Raw genomic sequence first — 22830 nt, 5'->3', positions numbered from 1 at the left:
ACTACACACATGCATACTTGGCAGAGCCGATCAGGCAAGTTTTACCAATGAGGTGATGGAATGAAGTATATACCAGGCCCCTCTGTCAGTGCTTTATCTCCTCTGAGGATGGGCGCATTAAAGTCTGACATCCCCCCAACATTCCCAACCACATATACAGATGCTTCAGATTGAAGGCTGCAGCCACTGTATAGGCATAGCACATTATACGTCACCTATAGAGTCCTGCTATAAAATCGTACATCCCACTATACACTGGACACAGTGGCTTTCTCTATAGCAAAGGTGAATGTGCTGTATTTTCTTTTAGAGTTGAGGGAGGACTCGTAGGACACGGCTTTGTGCTCTTTTATGTAGGTGGAGCTGTATGTACGCCACAAGATATTTCCAGCATTTCTGCTGAATGGAGAGCTTAGGCTGTGCACCGAGCCTATGATTCATTTATGACCTCAAAGGCGCCCCCTGCTGTACATTGTATTGAATTCCAACAAGCTGGCAGTCTTTAAAATGAAGACCGTACACAGTCAATAGAAAGAAATGTGAGTTTAATGTAAGTACAATAATATATTAGAGATTGGCCATTAGATAAAGCAGAATATGCCGTCCTATGTAAGTGTGGCATATTATTGGCAGAGTATAGGTGTGCTGTGTCTCTGTGATCACATGACCAGGGCATCTTGAGGATATCACGTGCATGCCTATATACTGGGTGATCCCTGAGGGCCTCCGACCCTGCTGTGTCAGGATATCCAGAAGTGTCTATGTAGACCCCCATGGCGGGGCCTCCTATTTGTGCTGCATGTCAGATTCGGATGATTTCTGGACTAATGGCTGTTTGGCTCATCTGGGTGCCAAGGCATGTGGCATGTTTCCCATAGACCTAGAGATGCAGTTTGCCTGCAGAGTTGCCAAAATGCCTTTCATAGACTGCTTCACAGCACAGAAAAGCAGCCGGGTTATTTTTACACTGATGGAAAAAAAATGTTCCAGAATGTGTTATTTTAACGCAGCAACATGTCCATGTCAGGAATGTGAGCGGAGAGCTGAGGAAATGGATGAAAAAGAGCCAATTTTGTCTGAGGAATAAGACAGGAATGAAGGAGATCACTGCCGTCTCATATCATAGGATCACTGCCATATACTCCCTGTGCCGGTATACACATGCTAGAGATTATAGCCACTACTGGGATGTAGTATATTCCAACATACATGAAAATGGAGATCTAGTGTTTCCTTGGCTATCTGCTTTTATCACTTTCAAGGAAGTGTTGCAGCACACACGTCCGTCCGTCACACCTTTCAAATGATGGACGGGGACCGCGCTCTTGTGATCTGTGGGGATTCCATTGACAGAATCCTCAGCGATCAATCTCTACATCCCCTATCCTGTGAGTATTGGGTACATCTCCTGACTGTCCTGTCTAGGGTTATACTATTCATTTTCAGACAGAAATAATAAATCTCCCTCCATCACTTCCCAATCTCAGGCTGCGTCAGAGGACCGTGTCCGTGATCAGTGGCTATCCGTGCATTTACAGATAGCACACTGACTCAATCATTTCTATGGGCCCGTACACGACCCTGAATTACACGGTCCCGTGCGTGGGCCGACAGTCCAGATTGCAAAATATAGAACTATTTCTGTCCTGTTTTGTGGCCCTTGCTTCCGTGGGTCTTATTCATTCACGTGTCCCCCCAAGCGCCGCTTATGCCTTTAATTCACAGCCGGGAAGGATGCTGCCTGGTTTATATAGAGCAGGGCCCTGTATACAAGTAACATAGGAAAGGCCCTTTCATAGTTCAATATACCGTATATACTCGAGTATAAGCCGACCCGAATATAAGCCGAGGCCCCTAATTTTACCACAGAAAACTGGGAATCTTATTGACTTGAGTATGGGGGGGGGGGAGGGGGGAATCCACCATTGCAGATAAAACGTCTGGACATGTGCATTACAGCTTAGTAACTCCATGTGCCTCATAGTAATAGCAGTTAACCCCATCATGTCCCTCACATTAACCCCCTGTGTGCCTCACATAAGAGTTACTGATATGTGGGACATATGGAGGTAATCATTAGGTATCTTCATAATTAAGGTCCTTCATTAGTACCCCCATGTGAGGGACATGATGGGGTTAACTGCTATTAATGTGAGGCACATGGAGTTACTGTAACTAAATTAACAACCCCAAATGCCTGTGTGTTAATGTACCCGTGTTTTACTTTCACTTTACTGTAGCTTCCTCTCCTCCATACCACAGACATCGTACTAATATTATAAACTAGCCTCTGCCCGCGACTTTGTCTGCGGGTTGTTGGCCTGAATGATCCGCCTTTATTCAGCAAATTGCTGCCGTCGATGGTTTGCCTGCTGCGGCGTTTTGGCAGATCTTAAGCTGTCCCGCTGCTGATCTTGTTTCTCCCGCTGTGCCTGTGATTGTTCCGGCATTTCAGCAGCTCACTGGGATGCCATATAATGAGGGTGTTGTTGGTGTTGATGATCTGCCTGCTCCGGCGTTTCGACAGCTGTCAAGCTGGCCTATCTCTGAACTCGTTCCTGGCGCTGTGCCCGTGATTGTTGCGGCATCTCAGCTGCTCACTGCGACAACATATAATGAGCGTGTTGTTGGCATTGATGATGGGCATGCTTCGGCGTTTCAGCAACTGTCAAGCTGGCCTGGCGCTGAAGTTGTTCTTCGCACCGTGCCTGTAATTGTTCCAGCATCTCAGCAGCTCGCTGCAACCCCATATACTGCATGTGTTGTTGGCGTCGATGATCCCCGTCAGGTGCACTTGAGGAGAACTCTGTGACTTCTGGCTACCTTCATAACTCTTGTGTTTGCGACAAATTAGATTTTCTTTTTGCCGACATGTTTAAAATTGACAAACTGCCAATTTGGATTAAAGGTGTTTTCCCATGTCAGTTTGTCTGCACTGCCTGAAGCAGATCAAATAATATGCAAATTTGTATACACACTGAGGGTTAGCTGAGTGTTTACACAGAGAGATAACAACCCTGGCTTTCTCAGAAGCTGAGACAAGAATAGTGTAATATAGTATGTAACCATAAATTCATAACCGTCGTGAAGCCATGTAATTTTCCAGGATAAAAAGTAGCCTATGTGTTAATCGAGGTTACAATCTATCTATGTGCCGAATTTAATTCAAATCTGTTTAGCCGTTTCTGTGTGATTGAGGAACAAACACACAAACATCCAAACTTTCACATTTATAATATTAGTAGGATAATATTAGTAGGATAATATTAGTAGGATAATATGAGAGTAGTTATTTGAGATGCACACAAAGTGAGAACCTAGATGTCCTGTCAAAGATTTGAACAGGCAGGGATTTATTCAGTGTGCTTAGGTGTCAGTAAGCTGTGTATATGAGCGGACGCTCTAGGGCAGTTTAAGTGATATCTGAAGCGGGGGAAAGAGGAAACCACCCTATAAACCAACGATATTAGTCAGGTTATACTGTTGTTGGGGGCGTATTGACCAGCTCTAACTAGTACCTGCAAAGTTGGGGTCATTTTTCCCTGAAGCTCAAACTATCTTATTACACTTTTGGTGATTAACAGTAGGGACATAGGAGGAAAGATACACTCTTATATTGTCCTCATTTGTGTATTTGTTTTGTTTTTAGCCCTAGCTACATTGTCCACTGTTTTTAGCTGACCATATAAGGGTGCATTCACACTGAGTAAACGCTAGCTTATTTTGTAGAGTAAAATTACACTTGTAAATTTTGCTATCCCATTGACTTCAATGGCATTTTACAGGCGTATTTTTTACAGGTGTATTTTTTACAGGCGTATTTTTACACTTGTAAAAAAATATCATTGAAGTCAATGGGATAGCAAAATTTACAAGTGTAATTTTACTCTACAAAATAAGCTAGCGTTTACGCAGTGTGAATGCACCCTTAAAGGTTATGTTTTATGCTAAAATTAGTTTATAATATTAGTAGGATAGGATTACTAGGATAGGATGTGAAAGTTTGGATGTTTGTGTGTTTGGATGTTTGTTAGTCAATCACACAAAATCGGCTAAACGGATTTGAATGAAATTCGGCACATAGATAGATTGTAACCTTGATTAAAACATAGGCTACTTTTTATCCCGGTAAATGACATGGGTTGGCGACTGTTATGAATTTATGTTCATATACTATATTACACTGCTCCTGCAGCAGCCTTATCTCAGGTCCCAGGTCTGTTAGCTCTCTGTGTAAACACACGCTAACCCTCAGTGGTTTGTGTACTAAATTTGCATATTTTCTGATCTGCTCCAGGCAGTGCAGACAAACCCACATGGACAAACACCTTTAATTCAAATTGGCAGTTTGTCAATTTTAAAAATGCCTGGAAAAAGAAAATCTAATTTGTCGCAAAGGAGAACTATGAAGGAAGCCAGAAGTTAACAGACTTCTCCTCAAGCGGAGCTCAGGGGGATCATCGACGCCAGCAACACATGCATTATATGGTGTTGCAGCAAGCTGCTGAGATTCCGAAACAATCACAGGCACGGCGTGAGGAACAAGTTCAGCAGCAGGACAGCTTAAGAAATGCCAAAACGCCGGAGCAGGCAAACCATCGCCGGCAGCAATTTGCTAAATATAGGCGGATCATCCACTCCAACATCCCGCAGACGAAGTCGCGGGCAGAGGCTAGTACAGTAATAAGAGGAAGTCATGGTGAGAGGTGTCTGTGCGCTCCCTCATACGTGTCTTCTGGGGGAGGGGATTCTGGGTTTTAGAGGGGCTGTCCAATCTGATCATTTGTGTCTTCGAAAAAGTGGCTAGAATGGTATAAAAGAAATCACAGCCCCCCATCAGCCCTCTTACATGCCCCGTACCCTGGACACAGACATGTACCCCCTACAACTAGTCAGTGCGGGGGCAGGGAGGTGTCACAATGGGGGTCACTAGTATGAGGCCATTCTATGTAGTGTCTGACTTGTATTTTAATGTGAATAGGCAACAGTGACAGGTGCAGGGTAGAGGCAGCGCGGTAGCGGTTTTACAGAAAGATGCGCCTGACTGCTACATTTAGGATATGTTGAGATTTGGGAAAGGGGAACACTGAATCCTAAAGAGTTATTGTCCTCAAGACAAGGAACAATCAGAGCAACAGCGAAGGTGCAAATGGATTACCCAAATTACTGCAACTGTACTAAATAAGGGTCTGTTCAGATCACGTTTTTTTACATCCGCTTTACAGATGCAAAAAACGGATTAAAAAAAACGGACACAAATGGATGGCTAGCTGTTTCCATAGACATCAATGTAAAAAAAAAAAAAAAATGGATCCGTTGCTGTCCTTTTTCTTGGACAAACCACTATGGTTTTGTGTCCTGAATAAAAAACCGGACAGCAGCGTATCTGTTGTTTATTACCATTGGGTTCACAGCCCTTTACACGTGATAATATACAGTCATGTATAGGGGGCCATAGAATATAACCAGGCAGCATTTTAACTGTGACAAACCCGGCAAGGACACTGACAGCGCGCGCATGGAGCATTACAGGAAGCTAGCCATGAGGAGCCTGACATAATAGTCTTCAGGTTCTATTCCAGCAATGCCAAGTGGTTTTGTCTTCTTTTCCTGTTCCCATGTCAGAGGTCATGAGCTGTCCTCTAGTCTTCTATAAGACACAATGTATCCTGGCCACTGACTTGTTTGCAGATGTTACATTCTAGTTTCTACAGGACCTATGATGACATCACAATCACGTGACCTTATGACAAGCCAATTACAGAGCAGTAGCCCTAAAGGACCTCCCCCTTTGTTTAATTTATGCAGGTCCTTTAAGTTTCCGTGCTCTGTGGACCCTGACTCCAGTAGGAACTGAGGGGGGCTTGTTCAGCATAAACACAGTGCTGGAATAGTCGGCTTATACTCGAGTATATCCGGTAACTCTTCTTATTCTCTATCTGTCTCTGCGGTTTTTACGGTGACTGTTTATACAAGTATAAGTGCAGTGACCAACATTGTTTATATCTAATTCTTCACAGAAAATATGGTCGCCCTGCCGTCCAACCAGAACTAGAAACTAGAAGATGCCTGGTCCGGTGACATTTGGACGTAAGCGTCCCCTGCCTTCCTGCCCAAATCCTTTATTTCTGAAATGGCTGACAGAGTGGAGGGATTCTGCTGCCGAAAAAGGGCTGAAAACACAATTTGTGTACCAAAAGGTGAGACTGTTGTGCGTCAGGGGTAGTGTATGAGAATTAGGGGTTAAATATATCTTTAGGGGCATTTTTTTTTATCATTGCATTGCAACAATTATGGGTTAAAAAACATTCTCAGCCCTCGTTTTTTTTTACTCTGCAGTGCAGTGCAGAACAATCTGTAATATAGGATATGACAACAGACATATTGTCTATGAATAGTACTGCAGCAATGTCAAATTATCAAGAACAACTATTTAACCACTTCAGTACTGGGCCAATTTGTGGTCCAGGACCAGACACATTTTAGGTTTATTTTGTATGTGCGGCTGTAACATTTTTCCCGTATGTCTCAGTCAACTAATTTTTGCGTCTTTTTTTCGGGAACACATAGGGCTGTATTTTTATGTTTTTGTTTTCGAATGTGTTTTAATTTTTTTTATATCCGGGAAAATATAAACATAATAGGAAGGAAATTGTGTCTGGTTTTCAATTTATTATTATTTTTTATTTAATAACACAAAAGTGTCACTGAAAAACTTTATAAAATAGTTTTTCCTCTCCGTTACGGTAATTTTTATTTTGTATGGTGTTGTCGGGGGAGGGGCTATAACCTTTAATAACGGCGCTTTATTAGCGTATTATTTTTTTATTATTATTTTATTTACATTTTTTTAAAAACTTTATTATATATTTATATTTTTTTCAGATTGTGTCCTCATAACGTGATAAGAGACCTTTGGGGACGTCTGATCACTTTTTTTTGTTACAGAGCCTGATTTCTCCTTTAACTGAGGCTGGTACATTTAGCCTTAGTTGCAGGAGGAATATAGCCTCCTGCACGCTGTATATACAGTATACAGAGCTGATCTGGGTCTTGTAGGACCCAGCAGCTCTTGTAAGACACTGAGCCCGGCGGATCACGTGACCGCCGGGTCATAGGGCAGCCGCATCATGGCGGCGCCGATAGCCATGTATACAGCGCTCATTGAGCACTGTATACACAGCGATTGAGATGGCAGGGAAGGGAATACACCTTCCCTGCCATCTCTCTGGGAGCTCTGGCTGAAGTTACAGCCGGCTCCCAGCTTCAGCAGCTGCACGATCTCCGTGCAGCTACTGTGTTCTGACTGGACGTACCGGTACGTCCTGTCAGAACTAGGCAACCACTTCCTGGACGTATATACTCTATGGGCGGTCCGGAAGTGGTTAAAGTAAATTTCTGTTTTAGTGTTTATAGTGTTTTACATACACTGACGGTATTTCCCTGCTAGTAATTCCCTAGGTTCTATTGATAGATACCAATTACACTCACCGGCCACTTTATTAGGTACACCTGTCCAACTGCTCGTTAACACTTAATTTCTAATCAGCCAATCACATGGCGGCAACTCAGTGCATTTAGGCATGTAGACATGATCAAGACAATCTCCTGCAGTTCAAACCGAGCATCAGTATGGGGAAGAAAGGTGATTTGAGTGCCTTTGAACGTGGCATGGTTGTTGGTGCCAGAAGGGCTGGTCTGAGTATTTCAGAAACTGCTGATCTACTGGGATTTTCACGCACAACCATCTCTAGGGTTTACAGAGAATGGTCCGAAAAAGAAAAAACATCCAGTGAGTGGCAGTTTTGTGGGCGGAAATGCGTTGTTGATGCCAGAGGTCAGAGGAGAATGGCCAGACTGGTTCGAGCTGATAGAAAGGCAACAGTGACTCAAATAGCCACCCGTTACAACCAAGGTAGCCAGAAGAGCATCTCTGAACGTACAGTACGTCAAACTTTGAGGCAGATGGGCTACAGCAGCAGAAGACCACACCGGGTGCCACTCCTTTCAGCTAAGAACAGGAAACTGAGGCTACAATTTGCACAAGCTCATCGAAATTGGACAATTGAAGATTGGAAAAACGTTGCCTGGTCTGATGAGTCTCGATTTCTGCTGCGACATTCGGATGGTAGGGTCAGAATTTGGCGTCAACAACATGAAAGCATGGATCCATCCTGCCTTGTATCAACGGTTCAGGCTGGTGGTGGTGGTGTCATGGTGTGGGGAATATTTTCTTGGCACTCTTTGGGCCCCTTGGTACCAATTGAGCATCGTTGCAACGCCAAAGCCTACCTGAGTATTGTTGCTGACCATGTCCATCCCTTTATGACCACAATGTACCCAACATCTGATGGCTACGTTCAGCAGGATAATGCGCCATGTCATAAAGCTGGAATCATCTCAGACTGGTTTCTTGAACATGACAATGAGTTCACTGTACTCCAATGGCCTCCACAGTCACCAGATCTCAATCCAATAGAGCATCTTTGGGATGTGGTGGAACGGGAGATTCGCATCATGGATGTGCAGCCGACAAATCTGCGGCAACTGTGTGATGCCATCATGTCAATATGGACCAAAATCTCTGAGGAATGCTTCCAGCACCTTGTTGAATCTATGCCACGAAGAATTGAGGCAGTTCTGAAGGCAAAAGGAGGTCCAACCCGTTACTAGCATGGTGTACCTAATAAAGTGGCCGGTGAGTGTATATAGCCATTATACCGAGGCAGATTCTGGATGGAATCTGCCCTGGATTTGGGGGGCAGAAACCACCTCCAAATCCATGGCGAATTCCTCTGTGTGAACATACAAAGGTTGCATTCACACGTAAGTAATGTGCCGCGTGACCTGGCACGTATACGCCGTGTGAGATTTTGCAGGCCGTATTCGCTCCCATTGATTTCAATGGGAGCGTGGATCGTAAACGCCGCGTTATTTTGCGTCCGCAAAATCACGGCCGCAAAATAGCGCGGTGTTTACTATCCACGCTCCCATTGAAATCAATGGGAGTGTATACGGTCCGCAAAATCTCACACGGTTATATGTGCCAGGTCACACGGCACGTTACTTTGTGTGAATGCACCCTCTCAGCAGTGGCGCTCAGTACAGATGGGCTATAACAGTAGACAACCAGTCTAAGGAATGATGAGTTGTGCTTAGTAGGAGCATCTGCTTTGTATTTGGCTGCAGTTTTCTTGACTGTGCACCACCTGTTCAATCCTGAATATTCTCCCCTGACCCTTTCCATCAATGAGTTGTTTACACCCGCAGGATCCCTTTTCAGTGGATGTTTATCATTGACCAAACCTCTGTAAACCCTCCATAACATTGCAAGAGAAAATCTAACAAGATTGTCAGTTTTTGAGATGCTGGCCAGGCTAGTCTAGCACCTATGACCATAGCTCAGTAAGGCTAAGGCCCCAAGTGGTGGGCTGCTGCCAAAAAGCGCAAGCCCAAGAAAAACTGCGGTGGAAATGAATCACAGTTTTTCCCCGCAGCGCTTTTCATAGAAAATCCGCAGAGTTTTCAGTTACCATATATACTCGAGTATAAGCTGACCCGAATATAAGCCGAGGCCCCTAATTTTACCACAAAAAACTGGGAAAACTTATTGACTTGAGTATAAGCCGAGGGGGGAGGGGAGTGGAGAATGCAGCAGCTACTGGAAAATTTCAAAAATTCAAATGGTCGGAGTTTTTGGGTGCAGTAGATGCTGGGAAGGGGAGGGGGTGTTTTGGTTGTCTGTCTGCCCCTTCCCCTGAGCTTGAGGACTGTGGGTTTTCCGCTCACTTGGAATTCAGCCTGGCTGACTATAGGGGATCTGCAGTGCTCCTATTAACCCCTTCCCGACGGAACAGGAGCACTGCAGATAACCTATATTCAGTAGGCCGGGCACTGTCAGACACAGGGATACCTAATGTGTTTGTGTTTCACAGTCATTTTCTACTTTTATATGTATTCTAGGAAAAGGAGGGATTAAGAACTTTTATTTTATTTTTTTTAAAGCTTCTTCACCCCCCACCCACCCCCCACTATTTTATGGGAGATTCTATACGCTGATATTGCGGCTGGGGGGCCCCCCCTCCTAAAAAATAAATAAATTAAAAAAAATATTTTTTTTTTTTGCTGACTCAAGTATAAGCCAAAAACTGTGCTGAAAAATTCGGCTTATATTCGAGTACACTTAGCATTTCCATACGTATAATTGACATGCTGTGATTTATAAAAACGCAACAGTTTTTGAAATTGGCGCATGTCCTCTGCAGATATTTTTCTGCAATGTGTGAATGGAATTATCCAGACTTCCATCTACTTTGCAGTTACTATAAAACTGCAGTAAAATCATGGCATTTACACTACGCGGGGTGCTGACCTAAAAGTTGCTCTGACTGCTCGACGTTTTTCCATTCCATCATGGATTCACACTAAAGTGATCCGTGCAAAATTTTCTCACTTGATATTAGACAGTACCCCGGGGTCACGTGCCTAACTTCAATACCGGGAAGCTACAGTCATGAAAGAACAGGTGTCTGAAATAGTGTCCATTCACCATGCTCTTTGTCACTGACCGCACAGTTTTGCCGGATATCCTGGTGGACAGAATGCCATCAGTGTATATTGAGCTGTTGTGTACTTATTTGCAGGGTTTGTAAAGCACTGCGGCCCAACTGCTTCATATACCCAAGATGGGGTCCCGGCCTAACTCACACCAGTTTTTTGGGTTGAGTTCTAATAAACGCTGAACGGATGCACCTATGGCCTGCCCTGCTCTGCCCACTGTCACAGAAAGTGACGAAGGGGGTGCAGTACAACTTTTGCGCAAAAAAAAAAAACAGCATGCACCAAAATTTACACCTATCTGCAGCAGAAAACTGGCATAGATGAGTTGATAAATTCCCCCCAAAGCCCCTGAGAAGTCTTTTCCCTCACTGTCAGTAATGTTACAGTAAGATTGAGTTTTCACGTGACTACAGGGTAATAGTTTGCTGTGTGCGAAAGAAATGGGCAACAGAAACAAAGCCCCACGCATTGTCATGGATCTGCAGCAACGAATAGATTTCGGACTCGAGCACACACTGCCTAACCCTGGTCGCTTTGTGAAAATCCGTCCACTTGTAATGCTTTGGTGCAGCTCATTCCCTTTATGCCGCACCCTAGTGTGAAAAACTCAGGTATCAGTAACCAAATGTTTACTTTACAACAACTAGGAGTGGAGCATAAGCAGAGATAAGCCGTGAAGCAAAGGGGTTTTTGCTTCACTCCTAGGTTTGGCTTACAAACACTGATATAATATCCTCAACCAATATTTCTAATGTAATTTTATCACAGCGGACTCAAAGCGCAATTCACACAGAAAGATATATATTTAACCTAAAAAGTTAAACAGTAAGTGAATTTTTTTTTTTTTTTTTTGACAACGCATTCACTTCAGGCTGAGAACGGCTGTGTTTTTTTTATCTTACAGATTTTATTGCAATTTTTGAGCCAAAGGCAAAAGTGGCCTCAAAAGGGAAAGGGAAATATAGAGGATCAATTTCTACATCTCCCTTCTATTAAATCCACTCCCAGCTTTGGTTGAGAAAAAGCAGTAAAACCTGCAATAAAAAAAACCCCAGCATAGGTGTCACCATTTTGGGGTGGTTCGCTGGCCCCTGGAATGAGATCTGGGGGCGGCGATCCATTTCCATGACAGCCAGGAGCCTATTGAAGTCTTGTGGGCTTGTCTGGCGTACTGTGTCTGTAGCCTATAATAGGAGTGTCGTTAGTTTATAGCGCATTAGCATTGCGTGCATTATACTAGTGATCATGCAAGCACACAGACCCCACTATAGTCTGTAGAGTCCTTGCACTTTGACAGCACAGCGCTTGCAATTGTGATTGTATTCCATCTGGGTGGTCTTCATGCGGACGGAATACATACGCTAGTGTGAACCAACCCTCATTTGTCAGGGGACTGTTCAGCCAATTGAACACAGGCTATAGCAATAAGGGAATTAGTGGGAACATCTGAGAAATGCATTAGGATTACTTGGCTCCTGGTATTTTCACACTGAAAGTGTCTTCATTCCAGGTCAGAGTTAAAGAATGAAAAATGCTGAATAGTGCTGACTTCTAGTGGCTGCACCATGTTACAACTAATACCTGCAGTGCTGCACCACCAGTTTCTATTCATCTGCCATTTTTAAGTGTGAAAATCACTAAATTGTAGTTTCAGCCCCAACATGTGGAGACAGAGCCTTACGACGCATACAATGGGAAGAAGCCTTACAACAGGTAAATGTCTCGTGTATGTGACTTCTCCAGTATACTTGGGCTGTATGCACATGTTGTGGTTGGACCACACGTTTTTCCCAAAAATTTTCTGCTTATTAAACCTGCAAAGCCCCATGTTGCAGGAAAAAAGGACAACTATAAGAACTTCCTTTATTTTCTCCATTTCTTGCGATTCCTGGGTTTGGCAAAAAAAAAAACCTGCATGAAGTTTTTGTGCAACCTGGGGCCTTAGCTGCAGTTACTGCATAGTCGGTTAAGAGAAAGCAGCGGCCGCCCAGAGACTGAATGTGGCTATAGCTATATTGGATACACCATATATAATACAATGCCTCAAATAGCAACATGGTCAGAATAAAAACTAAATATTGTGGTCGTACTGTGAACATGGGCTTGGTCCTTGATGGGTTAAACATTCCCCATTTTATGAGGCCTCGTCTGATTTTTGGCTTCAGCCTGCAGAGATGTCAGACTTGTCATGCTGCATTAGCCACTGTGATAAATCCTGCAGCAGCCACTGTGATAAATCTGCCGCAATGAGTTGTATACAATCCTGTGGGCTTCAGTAGTTAGAATGTGCAGTGTAGACGTGGCCCAAAGCCTCCTGGACTCTACCAATAACAGTCTGGAAAATCCCATAAGTATTTCATAGCCCTCTATGATACTAGGAGTATTTCCCTTCCATCAGGACATCAGTCCTATACTGTATAGTCTGTGATTTCATAGACCCCTAGACTATAATGGGGGTGATTATTCTGCTAAATGGGCCACAATAAAGCAAGTCTTCATTTCTTTTTCTGTGGAGCCACGGTATTTGGGGGAAAAAATGTCTGTACGGGATCATTAACCCTTAAGTACTATCAGGGTGTCTATCATCATGATATGTGTATGATAGACGCCATGATAGTACTTAAGGCTTAAATGAAATGGATCTGCGTAGTGTCCATGGTGAACGCAAGTCCACAAAAAACCTGACACGTGAGTAATTCCTATCCGGCCTATTGACTGTGTGAAAGTGACCTCAGACTCTGTTTAGACGGTGCGGTCACATTGCAGTTTCATTGTTGGCATTTTGTCACAATTTTGCAGTAATTATGGCATAAAAGTGCCAATGGGCCGCACCCTGTGTGTAAACTGAGACTGTGGCCTTATATCGCGGTCTTATCAATCAGAAATTCTTAGTCTGAACACAAGCTTTGTTTTGCGTGTGGCTTTGCTATCACCACGGTTGCTATTTTTGACCTAAAAATGTTTCTAGACACTTTCCATAGCTAGTTTGGCTATTTAAGGCTAAGGCCCCATGTAGCAGGTCACAGCGAAAAAAAAGCGGAAACGCATTGTGGTTTTTCCTGCAGCGCTTGTCACTAAAATCCTATCCACTTTGCAGTGACTGTAAAACGGTGCGGTTTTTGTGGCGGGCCAAACTGCAGTGTTTACGCCTCATGGGGCACCAGCCTAAAGTGGAACGTCCCTAAAAAATATTCTGTGGCCAAAGGAAGCACAAAAAAAAATTGCAATGAGGGTAACTTTGTCACCGAGGGTCCTCAGATGTGTCATGTGACTAATAGCCTGACTCTCCGATTGAATGAGTGGGTCATCATATTTGGCAAATTGGCATACATGTCTTGCCCCACATTTAATGGGTGTTTGTCCAGTGCAGAGTCCTTCAAAAATCATGCAAACCCATCATCCAAAACGCATTAAGAAAGCTGTTCGCTAAGAAACCACACAGACCCCATAGACTATAAGTGTCCGCACGAATCATGCAGAGAGCAAAGTGCTGCTTGCAGTATTCTTCTCTCCATGTGATTCGTGTGGAAAACACACTGACCCTATTATAGTCTATGGGGTCCGTGTGGTTTCTTAGCTAACTGTTTTTTACTGCGTTCGGTGTTCTGTTCAGGGGTCCCCAAATGGACTCCCCAAATGGAATACCAATCACAGATGTGAACTGGGCCTTAGTCTTATTGTTGGCACCTCCTATAGCTGACATATATTGTGTATGGTGATAGGAGATATGTATGCCTCTTTATAAACTGGGTGCATCCCCCTCCTGCAAATTGAACCTAGAAAAACATGCTAACTATAAACCTGTCAGTCTCAGCATTTTCTGCAAGATCCTGGCACTAATAGTCTTGTAAAATCCAGACAAATTCAAGGGTTAACCTAGTCATATACACTAGATGTATATTGATTGAAAGTAACATTTTCATCTGCCTGGTAATGAGCTGAAACTAGACAAGCTCTTTAACAATTGGTTTGTTGTACTGTAGATAAGGCACCGCAGGGAGCTGGTAGTTTTACAACCTGCCTCAGGACTGAAATACTGAAACACAGACTTGTATTTATCAGATACAAGCCCCTGCCCGCGACTTTGTCTGCGTGTTCTTGGCGTCGATGATCCGCCTATATTCAGCAAATTGCTTCCGCCGATGGTTTGCCTGCTGCGGTGTTTCGACAGCTTTGAAGCTGGCCTGCCGCTGAACTCATTCCTCGCGCTGTGACCGTGATTGTTCCAGCATCTCAGCAGTTCGCTGGGACGCCATGTAATGAGCTTGTTGTTGGCATCGATGATCCCCCTCAGCTCCGCTTGAGGAGAACTCTTTTGACTTCTGGCTACCTTCATAGCTCTCATTGTTTGACTAAAATTAGATTTCTTTTTCCTGGCATGTTTAAAATTGGCAAACTGATAATTTGGATTAAAGGTGTTTTCCCATCCAATGTGTCAGCATGTTGCCTGGAGCAGATCAGATAATATGCAAATGCATGTACACAATGGACTGAGGGTTAGCTGAGTGTTTACATAGAGAGATAACAGACCTGACTATCAGAACCTGAGATAAGCTGCTGCAAGAGCAGTGTAATATAGTATGTGAACATAAATTCATAACCGTGGTGAAGCCATGTCATTTACAGGGATAAAAGTAGCCTATGTGTTAATCGAGGTTGCAATCTAGCTATGTGCCGAATTTCATCCAAATCCGTTCAGCCATTTTTGCGTGATTGAGGAACAAACATCCAAACATACAAACTATAGGATAGGATAGGATAAGATGAGACAGATTAAGACTAGAGAAAGGAAGGTGTAAAGGAAAGAAGGGATGAGGATTTTTAAAATGTTTGTGCGTTTTCTGTGTCTAGTGCTCCTTTAAAGGGATCCTATCATTTCAACTCAGTTTTTTTCGGCCTATCACGTAGGAATAGCCTTAAGAAAGGCTATTCTTCTCCTACCTTTAGATGTCTTCTCCGCGTCGCCGTTCCGTAGAAATCCCGTTTTTCGTCGGTATGCAAATGAGTTTTCTCTCAGCACTGAGGGCGGGCCCCAGCGCTCAAACAGCACTGGGGGCATCTCCAATGGTGCGAGAGAACTCTCCAGCGCCGCCTCCATCTTCTTCAGGAACAGGTCTTCTTCGCCTCTTCTTCCAGGGGTGGTTTCAAACCTCTAGGGCAAAGCCAACTGCGCATGCCTGCCGGCCACAAGAAAATGGCCGCTTGCACAGTATTGTAAGTGGCCATTTTCTTGTGGCCGGCAGGCATGCACAATTGGCTTTGCCTTAGGTCCGAGGCCTAGAAGTTTGAAGCCAACCCCCAGAAGAAGACGCGAAGTAGACCCATTCCTGAAGAAGATGGAGGCGGCACTAGAGAGTTCTCTCGCAGCATTGGGGGCTTCCACAGTGCTGCAAGAGAACTTATTTGCATACTGACGAAAACCGGATTATATACCGAACAGCGCCCCGGTGAAGACATCTAAAGGTAGGAGAAGAATAGCCTTTCTTAAGGCTATTCCTACGTGGTAGGCAGAAAAAAAATTGAGTTTAAATGATAGGATCGCTTTAAAATTGGCAGCATACAGAAATATGGCCCAAGGTTATAGATAAATGTGTTGCACTGCTGCCATATTGATGTGGTTTTGATGATGACTTATTAAGGCTGAGGCCCCACGTTGCGGAGACGCAGCTTTTTTTTGTTGCAGATTTTGCTGTGGTTTTTTGATCCAAAACCAAGAATGGCTACAAAAGGAAAGGGAAATATAAAGGAATTTCTTCTACTTCTTCTTCTGCTCAATCCACTCCTGGTTTGGCTCAAAAGACTGCAACAAAACCCTGCAACAAAAAAAGCTGTGTTTCTGCAACGTGGGGCCTTAGCCTAAGGCTAAGGCCCCATGGGCCATGCGCTGTGGAAAGAACCGCTGCGCAATCGCATTGTGGTTCTTTCCGCAGCGCTTTTAAGAGAAAGTTCACAGAGTTTTCCTCTGCGGACCTTCTCTTAACATGATATCTACGGAAAAGCCGCCGTCGTTTCCGTAGATATAATTGACATGCTGTGATTTGCAAAGCCGCAACTGCTTTGCAAATCGCAGCGTGTCCACGCTACGATTTCTTCCGCAAAGTGGGGATGGGATTCGTATGAATCCCATCCACTTTGCCTGCACTGTACAACGCCGCGATTTTTCCCGCAGCGTCTCCGGAGTATTTATTTTACAGAAAGCGCTTCTTGTGAATATATCCTTCCTCTGGTTTTACAGCTGCGACATCTTGGTCCTGGTGTTACTTGTATGGTCGTGTGTACGTCCTCGGTCACGAGACTTTCTGATGTTAGTGCTGACGAGGATGACTAATGTTTACAGCGTCACATAACAATACTGTATACTGTGTGTCACAGTCGTAATGACATAATCTGTAGCTAGAACATCAGGATGGGTAAGAAATATTGTAAGGTCCTGTTCACACAGGTCTGTTCACATGAACTCAGCCTTATGACGTCCACTTTTCTTCCTAGGCCATTAGCTCCCTGAAGAAGTATCCTCTACCTCTTCAAAACGGGAAGGAAGCAAAAATCCTGCAGAATTTTGGAGACGGGATTTGTAAGATGTTGGATCAGCGGCTGGAGAAGCATTATGCAGAGCACGGTGCGTATTTTAGTATTCAGTATAGATTCGCCATACTTTTATTTTCTATGTATGATGAATCGCAGCTTCAGCCGTGTTTCTGTCTTACTACACGTCACGGGAAGTGGTATGCTTTGTACTAGGTGGAAGAGAGCAGTTTCTGTTAATGTTAGCGTTGGATTGCGAAAGTCCACTGCATGCTTTAGGGTCACGTGTGCGAGCATTGCTAGACGTGTCCATGCTTGGTCCTGGATGCCAAATATGTTTGCCTTGGTTGAAACGACCATAAAATGGCTTCAGACTGTCAGCTCAATTTTATATCTTTAGCAGTGCTGCCATCTAGTGGTAACTGTAATCTATTACATCATATTTATTAATTATTCAGAAATATGGAACAGATTAGGAGGTAATGTTATTGGCATATGGGGGAATTTTTATATCTGTTAAGCCGCCTAACGTGTACAGCTCAGTAATATATTCTCCTCTCTTTACAGGACCCAATGCTCCAATTCACTCGCTACCCAGCAGCCATGATAAAAACAAAAGCCAGCAGAGAACCTCCTCTCCACCTCCCACGTCTTCTGCACTGGAAGGAGACCTGCGTAATAATCCCAGGGACGGACCGTCGCCTACAGTAAGTGCCCCTTCCAAGATGTGATGGGGCACAGTAGGAAGACTGCATCACTAAAATATGTAACACAGGCTTTATATCGGAAATATGGATGAGGCTTTTACTAGCAGAACGAATGAAGCATTTACAGGAAAGCAATGTGACATCCTAGAACAGATGTAATATCCAGCAGCACATGGTATATAAATGGGTTGTAGAGGATATCAGTACAGGAAAGGCTGCACTCCTGCTTGACTGAAAACTGCAAATTCACCCTAGATTCTCCTCAAGATCCTGTGGAATTTCGCTTTGCCCAAATGGGGAAATGGTCTTTAAAGGGACTCTATCATTGGGAAATGTCATTTTTAGATAAGCACATCCTTGCATAGCCTTTAGAAAGGCCATTTCACACCTACCTTTAGTATGTAAATTGCCTCAGTAGATTTGGAATCAGTCCGTTTTTATACATATGCTAATGAGCTTAGACCGTGCACCGGAAGTGTCTGCATGCACTGTCTGCTCTACGTGTTTGCACAAGTGCTGATGACTTGTCTCTGCTGTGCATACACGTAGTGCAGACAGTACACAGACTCTTTCAGTGCATGGACTGAAGCTCATTAGCATATGAATAAAAATGGACTAACGCTGGGTTCACACCCGTTTTCAGGTTTCCGTCTTCTGCCGACAGAAGACGGAAACCTGTCAGACCGTATCCGGCCATGAGCACCGGTGAGCGTTTTGTGCTCTACGCGGCAAAACCATTTTTTTAAATCGGACACAAAGTCCTGCATGTCAGACTTTGAGTCCGGTTAAAAAAAAAAAACGGTTTCGCCGCAGAGAGCATAAAATGCTCATCGGCGCTCACGGCTGGACACTTTTCAAACCCATTCAAATAATTGTGTTTGAAAAATGCCTGCAGGTTTCTGTTTCCTGCCCAGTTTCGGGCAGGAAACAGAAACCTGTATAACGGAAACCCCGGGTGCAGATGTGAATGAGCCCTTAAAGAGGATCTTTCATCAGATCGGGCACATGCAGTTTTATATACTGCTGGAAAGCTGACAGTGCGCTCAATTCAGTGCACTATCGGCTTTCCCGATCTGTGCCCGGTGTAAAGCGCTATCGCTCCCGGTACCGTAGCGCTTTACATTCAGAAGGGCGTTTCTGACACTTAGCCAGGGACGCCCTTCTGCCCAGCAGCGCCTATCGCGCTGTACTGTGGAGCGGGGAGGAACTCCCCCGTCCCGCTCCTGATAATACTCGTCTACCGGGACCGATAGCGCTTTACACCGGGCACAGATCGGGAAAGCCGATAGTGCACTGAATTGAGCGCACTGTCAGCTTTCCAGCAGTATATAAAACTGCATGTGCCCGATCTGATGAAAGGTCCTCTTTAATCAAAATCTACTGAGGCAATTTACATACTAATGGTAGGTGTGGAATAGCCTTTCTAAAGGCTATGCAAGTATGTGATTAGTTAAAGGGATTCTACCACTAAAACACATTTTTTTCTAGTTACCACGTCGGAATAGCCTTTAAAAAGGCTATTCGTCTCTTACCTGTGGAAGTGCTCTCCGCCGCGCCGTTCGTTCAAAATACCGGTTTGTACCGGTATGCTAATTAGTTCTCTCGCAGCGATGGGGGCGTCTCCATCGCAGGAGCAGCGATGGGGTCGTCCCCATTGCAGCTCGAAAACCGACCGCAGCGCCGCCTCTCTGGTCTTCTGTATCCTCCCCTTGCTTCTTCAGCGTCTGTCGGACGCCTGCGCAGTATGCTCTGTTCGGCGAAGATTGCCGAACGTACTGCGCATGCGCGAAATTGCGGTGCCCACACTATGGCTGGGACCGCAATTTCGCGCATGCGCAGTACGTTCGGCAGTCTTCGCCGAACAGAGCATACTGCGCAGACGTCCGACAGTACGCTGAAGAAGCAAGGGGAGGACACCGAAGACCAGAGAGGCGGCGCTGCGGTCGGTTTTCGAGCTGCAATGGGGACGACCCCATCGCTGCTCCTGCGATGGAGACGCCCCCATCGCTGCGAGAGAACTAATTAGCATACCGGTACAAACCGGTATTTTGAACGAACGGTGCGGCGGAGAGCACTTCCACAGGTAAGAGTCGAATAGCCTTTTTAAAGGCTATTCTGACGTGGTAACTAGAAAAAAATGTGTTTTAGTGGTAGAATCCCCTTAAAAATGACATTTCCCAATGATAGAGCCCCTTTAACTTTGCAGGGATAACTTTATGCAAGGGTCACATCCATCTGGGATGACGGGTCATTGGGAAGACTGACCGTATAACAATCAGAATCCAAATTGAGCATGTAGCTCTTATACCCAGGAATGATGCGCTCCTCTTCAAGAACACGATAAAGATGCCTAGGCTTTATTTAAATACAAATAACGCTTTTCAGGGTATGATAGCGTACAATAAGGACGCACCCCTTCACCAGATCTTGGCGGCCTCTAGTCTAGACTAGAGACCAGTCTCACAATTACAGACCGCCAAGATCTGATGAAGGGGTGCGTCCTTTTTGTATGCTATCATATCCCTAAACACATTATCTGTATTTATACAAAGCCTGGTTTATCGTACTCCAAGGCGTCTTTATCGTGTTCTTGATGAGGAGCGCATCATTCCTGGGTGTAATCATTCCTCCATTTGGATTCACATAGTATATAAAGTTATTTGGGGTTGTAAATATATGTAATCTGAGCGGTGACTAATTCATCATCCCTTATGAATGTTAGTGGTGGGAGTCCACCATTCACTACAATCCCCTCTATTAACGGAGCAGCTACAGTGAGAAAGCGTTTGTATAACACGAGGGGGCAGGACGTGTTCTGCTTGTCCATACGGCTTTGTAGGTGGTATGGAGTGTCAGTATGAGTATTCAGCAGTGGTGCCATACAGGCTTATACTTGAGGGTGACTACCTCATCTTGATAATGGGATGAAGAGACCATCTGTTTATCCTGATTTATCTATTACCAATTTTCATGATTATCAAATATTTCCCTCCATGTTATACCATTTATGATGTGTATGTACAGACCTTGTCACATCCTGCAGCAACTTCAACCCACTTATGACTTTGTCCTCAGTAAAACCTGCATATTGTAATTTCCTGGCTATCAGGAATGGTACTGGTTGGTACGGCATGTGCTGTGCTTTGTATTCTGAATGTGACATCACTATAAATTGTGCTTGTGTTCCTGTAGAAAAAGAAAAAGACAGACGGAAAAAAGCAGCGTGAGTATGTCCCACAGAAGAGATCGGGAGGCTATGCGGTCCTGCTCACCCTGTACAAAGAGAGCAAGGTAAGGAACATGTATGTAACAGGCCTGAGCTACAAGGACTCAACCACTACCGGATGTTGTAAATGAAGCGTGCCGCCTTATATATATTTCTGTTGTTTTATTTTACTAATAAAGAATCCAAATTCCAAAGGCTACATGACCAAGACGGAGCTGCAGAGAGAAGCCCAGCCCCTGTGTGACAAGTCTTTCACGTTGGTAAGCCATACTTCCAAGTTGTTCTATTACTTCTTTTTTTGCTTACATTTTCGTCAGCTGGGACAAATGTTTATTGAATACGTACCAGCAATATATACCATACTCTGTACATAAGCCAATGAATAAATAAGAATATTCACATTACGTTAGTGTATATGGCAGGGAATCCCGTGTTGGATGTAAAGCTGGTGTAAAGCTGTTTTGGGCTTATTTTTGCAGTGGACAGCTGTAACAATGGCCGCACTTCCCTATGCAGGAAAGAGAAGATATACTAATAGCTAAAAATGCGAGTACATGCGTCATTATTTTCCTCCTAGACTTCTGTAACTTTCTGCTGTGTGGTATCCCATATAACTGTAGTGACCCTGTAGTCCACCCTTTACTCTATTCCGCAGGTTATCCATCTCTCTCCTGGTTTCTCCTCTATGGCTCTGCCTGCTAATCCCGACACTGGTCACCCATTGTTCACAGAATTCACTATTAATGACATACAGGGCCGTCCTAGAACTTCCATTTCTGCTCTCCGTTTGTCTGCTCATCACAGAACCATCTTCAAGATTTTTTTCCCCCATCATCCTCCATTAAACAAAACCTTCAAAGAAACCTGAATTCCACAATTGTACAACTCCTCTGGAGCTTCGGCCCTTACTTACTGTTACTTGCCTTGTAGAATATAAGCGCTCACAGGTAGCGCCCTTTTTTCCACCTCCTATACCAGCGAGTTATTCATTTGTATTTTGTACCCTTTTAATATGTATAATAATATATACTGTATATCACATAGACATATATAGCCTAAGAGTATCGTAAACATCAATGCCTAATGTTGTGTGAACAGAGGCTAAATAAAAGAGAGGACACACTTAGTCATCCCAGGTATAAAGGACATTATGCTGAGAAATCCTCATCCACCAAAACAAATTACAGACCGCTAAACCCACACTGAACAGGCTACTGTGCAGCACCCTGGAGTGACAAATTTACATTGGGCGGTTCCTTGTCTATTCCATGCTTGTAGGTCAACACTGTCAACTTTTAGCTAAACCTGTCACCTACTCCATCATGACTGATGCAGAAACCGAAAGGAAGCTGGCTGACCCTACAAAGCGACCCTGTATGTCACTGACTCCGAGAGGGAAGAAAGCTCTCTGTCTGTGTCACAATATATGCAAGACGGGTGAATGAAATCGCAACAATGGGAAATTTAGTTTAATTTCTGTGAGCAAAAAGCTGTGTCACTTTACATCTCCTTTAATTAAAGGGGTAGTCCAATTTATTATTATTTTTAAATAAATAAAAACACACAATTGGTCTCACCACATCTATAATAACCCATAAAATGAAATGAGTACGTTACTTGTACATAACATTGATAACAAACATTAATGTTCAGATACCAGAATCTATATTTTCTGATCTGACTCTCAAAAACAAAAAGCAATAAAAACTGATGAAAAATTCTTATGTACCCGCAAAATACATGCCCGAGTTCACTTACAGACTTGAATTATCAATTCACACAATGGGAGCGAGCGCTTACAATCTAAGCCAT

General features: G+C 44.0%; 1 protein-coding gene across 6 annotated transcripts in view; it reads left to right on the top strand.

Moving 5' to 3' along the window:
* MUS81 (MUS81 structure-specific endonuclease subunit) overlaps positions 1-22830 on the top strand; it is a 62354-nt gene that overhangs the window by 25554 nt on the left and 13970 nt on the right. For 4 of the 6 annotated variants that reach the window (XM_075281562.1, XM_075281557.1, XM_075281560.1 and 1 more), the window contains exons 3-7: positions 6021-6200; positions 17050-17179; positions 17653-17792; positions 20985-21083; positions 21198-21278. In XM_075281562.1, coding sequence (XP_075137663.1) covers positions 6066-6200; positions 17050-17179; positions 17653-17792; positions 20985-21083; positions 21198-21278 — 585 coding nt within the window. In that variant the 5' untranslated portion in view covers positions 6021-6065. Of the gene's footprint in view, positions 1-503; positions 551-5830; positions 5919-6020; positions 6201-17049; positions 17180-17652; positions 17793-20984; positions 21084-21197; positions 21279-22830 lie in introns of those variants that run through there. The other 2 variants (XM_075281561.1, XM_075281558.1) reach the window with 2 other exon arrangements.

Source organism: Leptodactylus fuscus, chromosome 7 (assembly GCF_031893055.1).
Source record: "Leptodactylus fuscus isolate aLepFus1 chromosome 7, aLepFus1.hap2, whole genome shotgun sequence".
In the NCBI taxonomy this organism is placed as follows: Eukaryota; Metazoa; Chordata; class Amphibia; order Anura; family Leptodactylidae; genus Leptodactylus; species Leptodactylus fuscus.
Note: the sequence above shows the minus strand (reverse complement) of the source record. Positions and strands in the feature narration are given on the sequence as shown.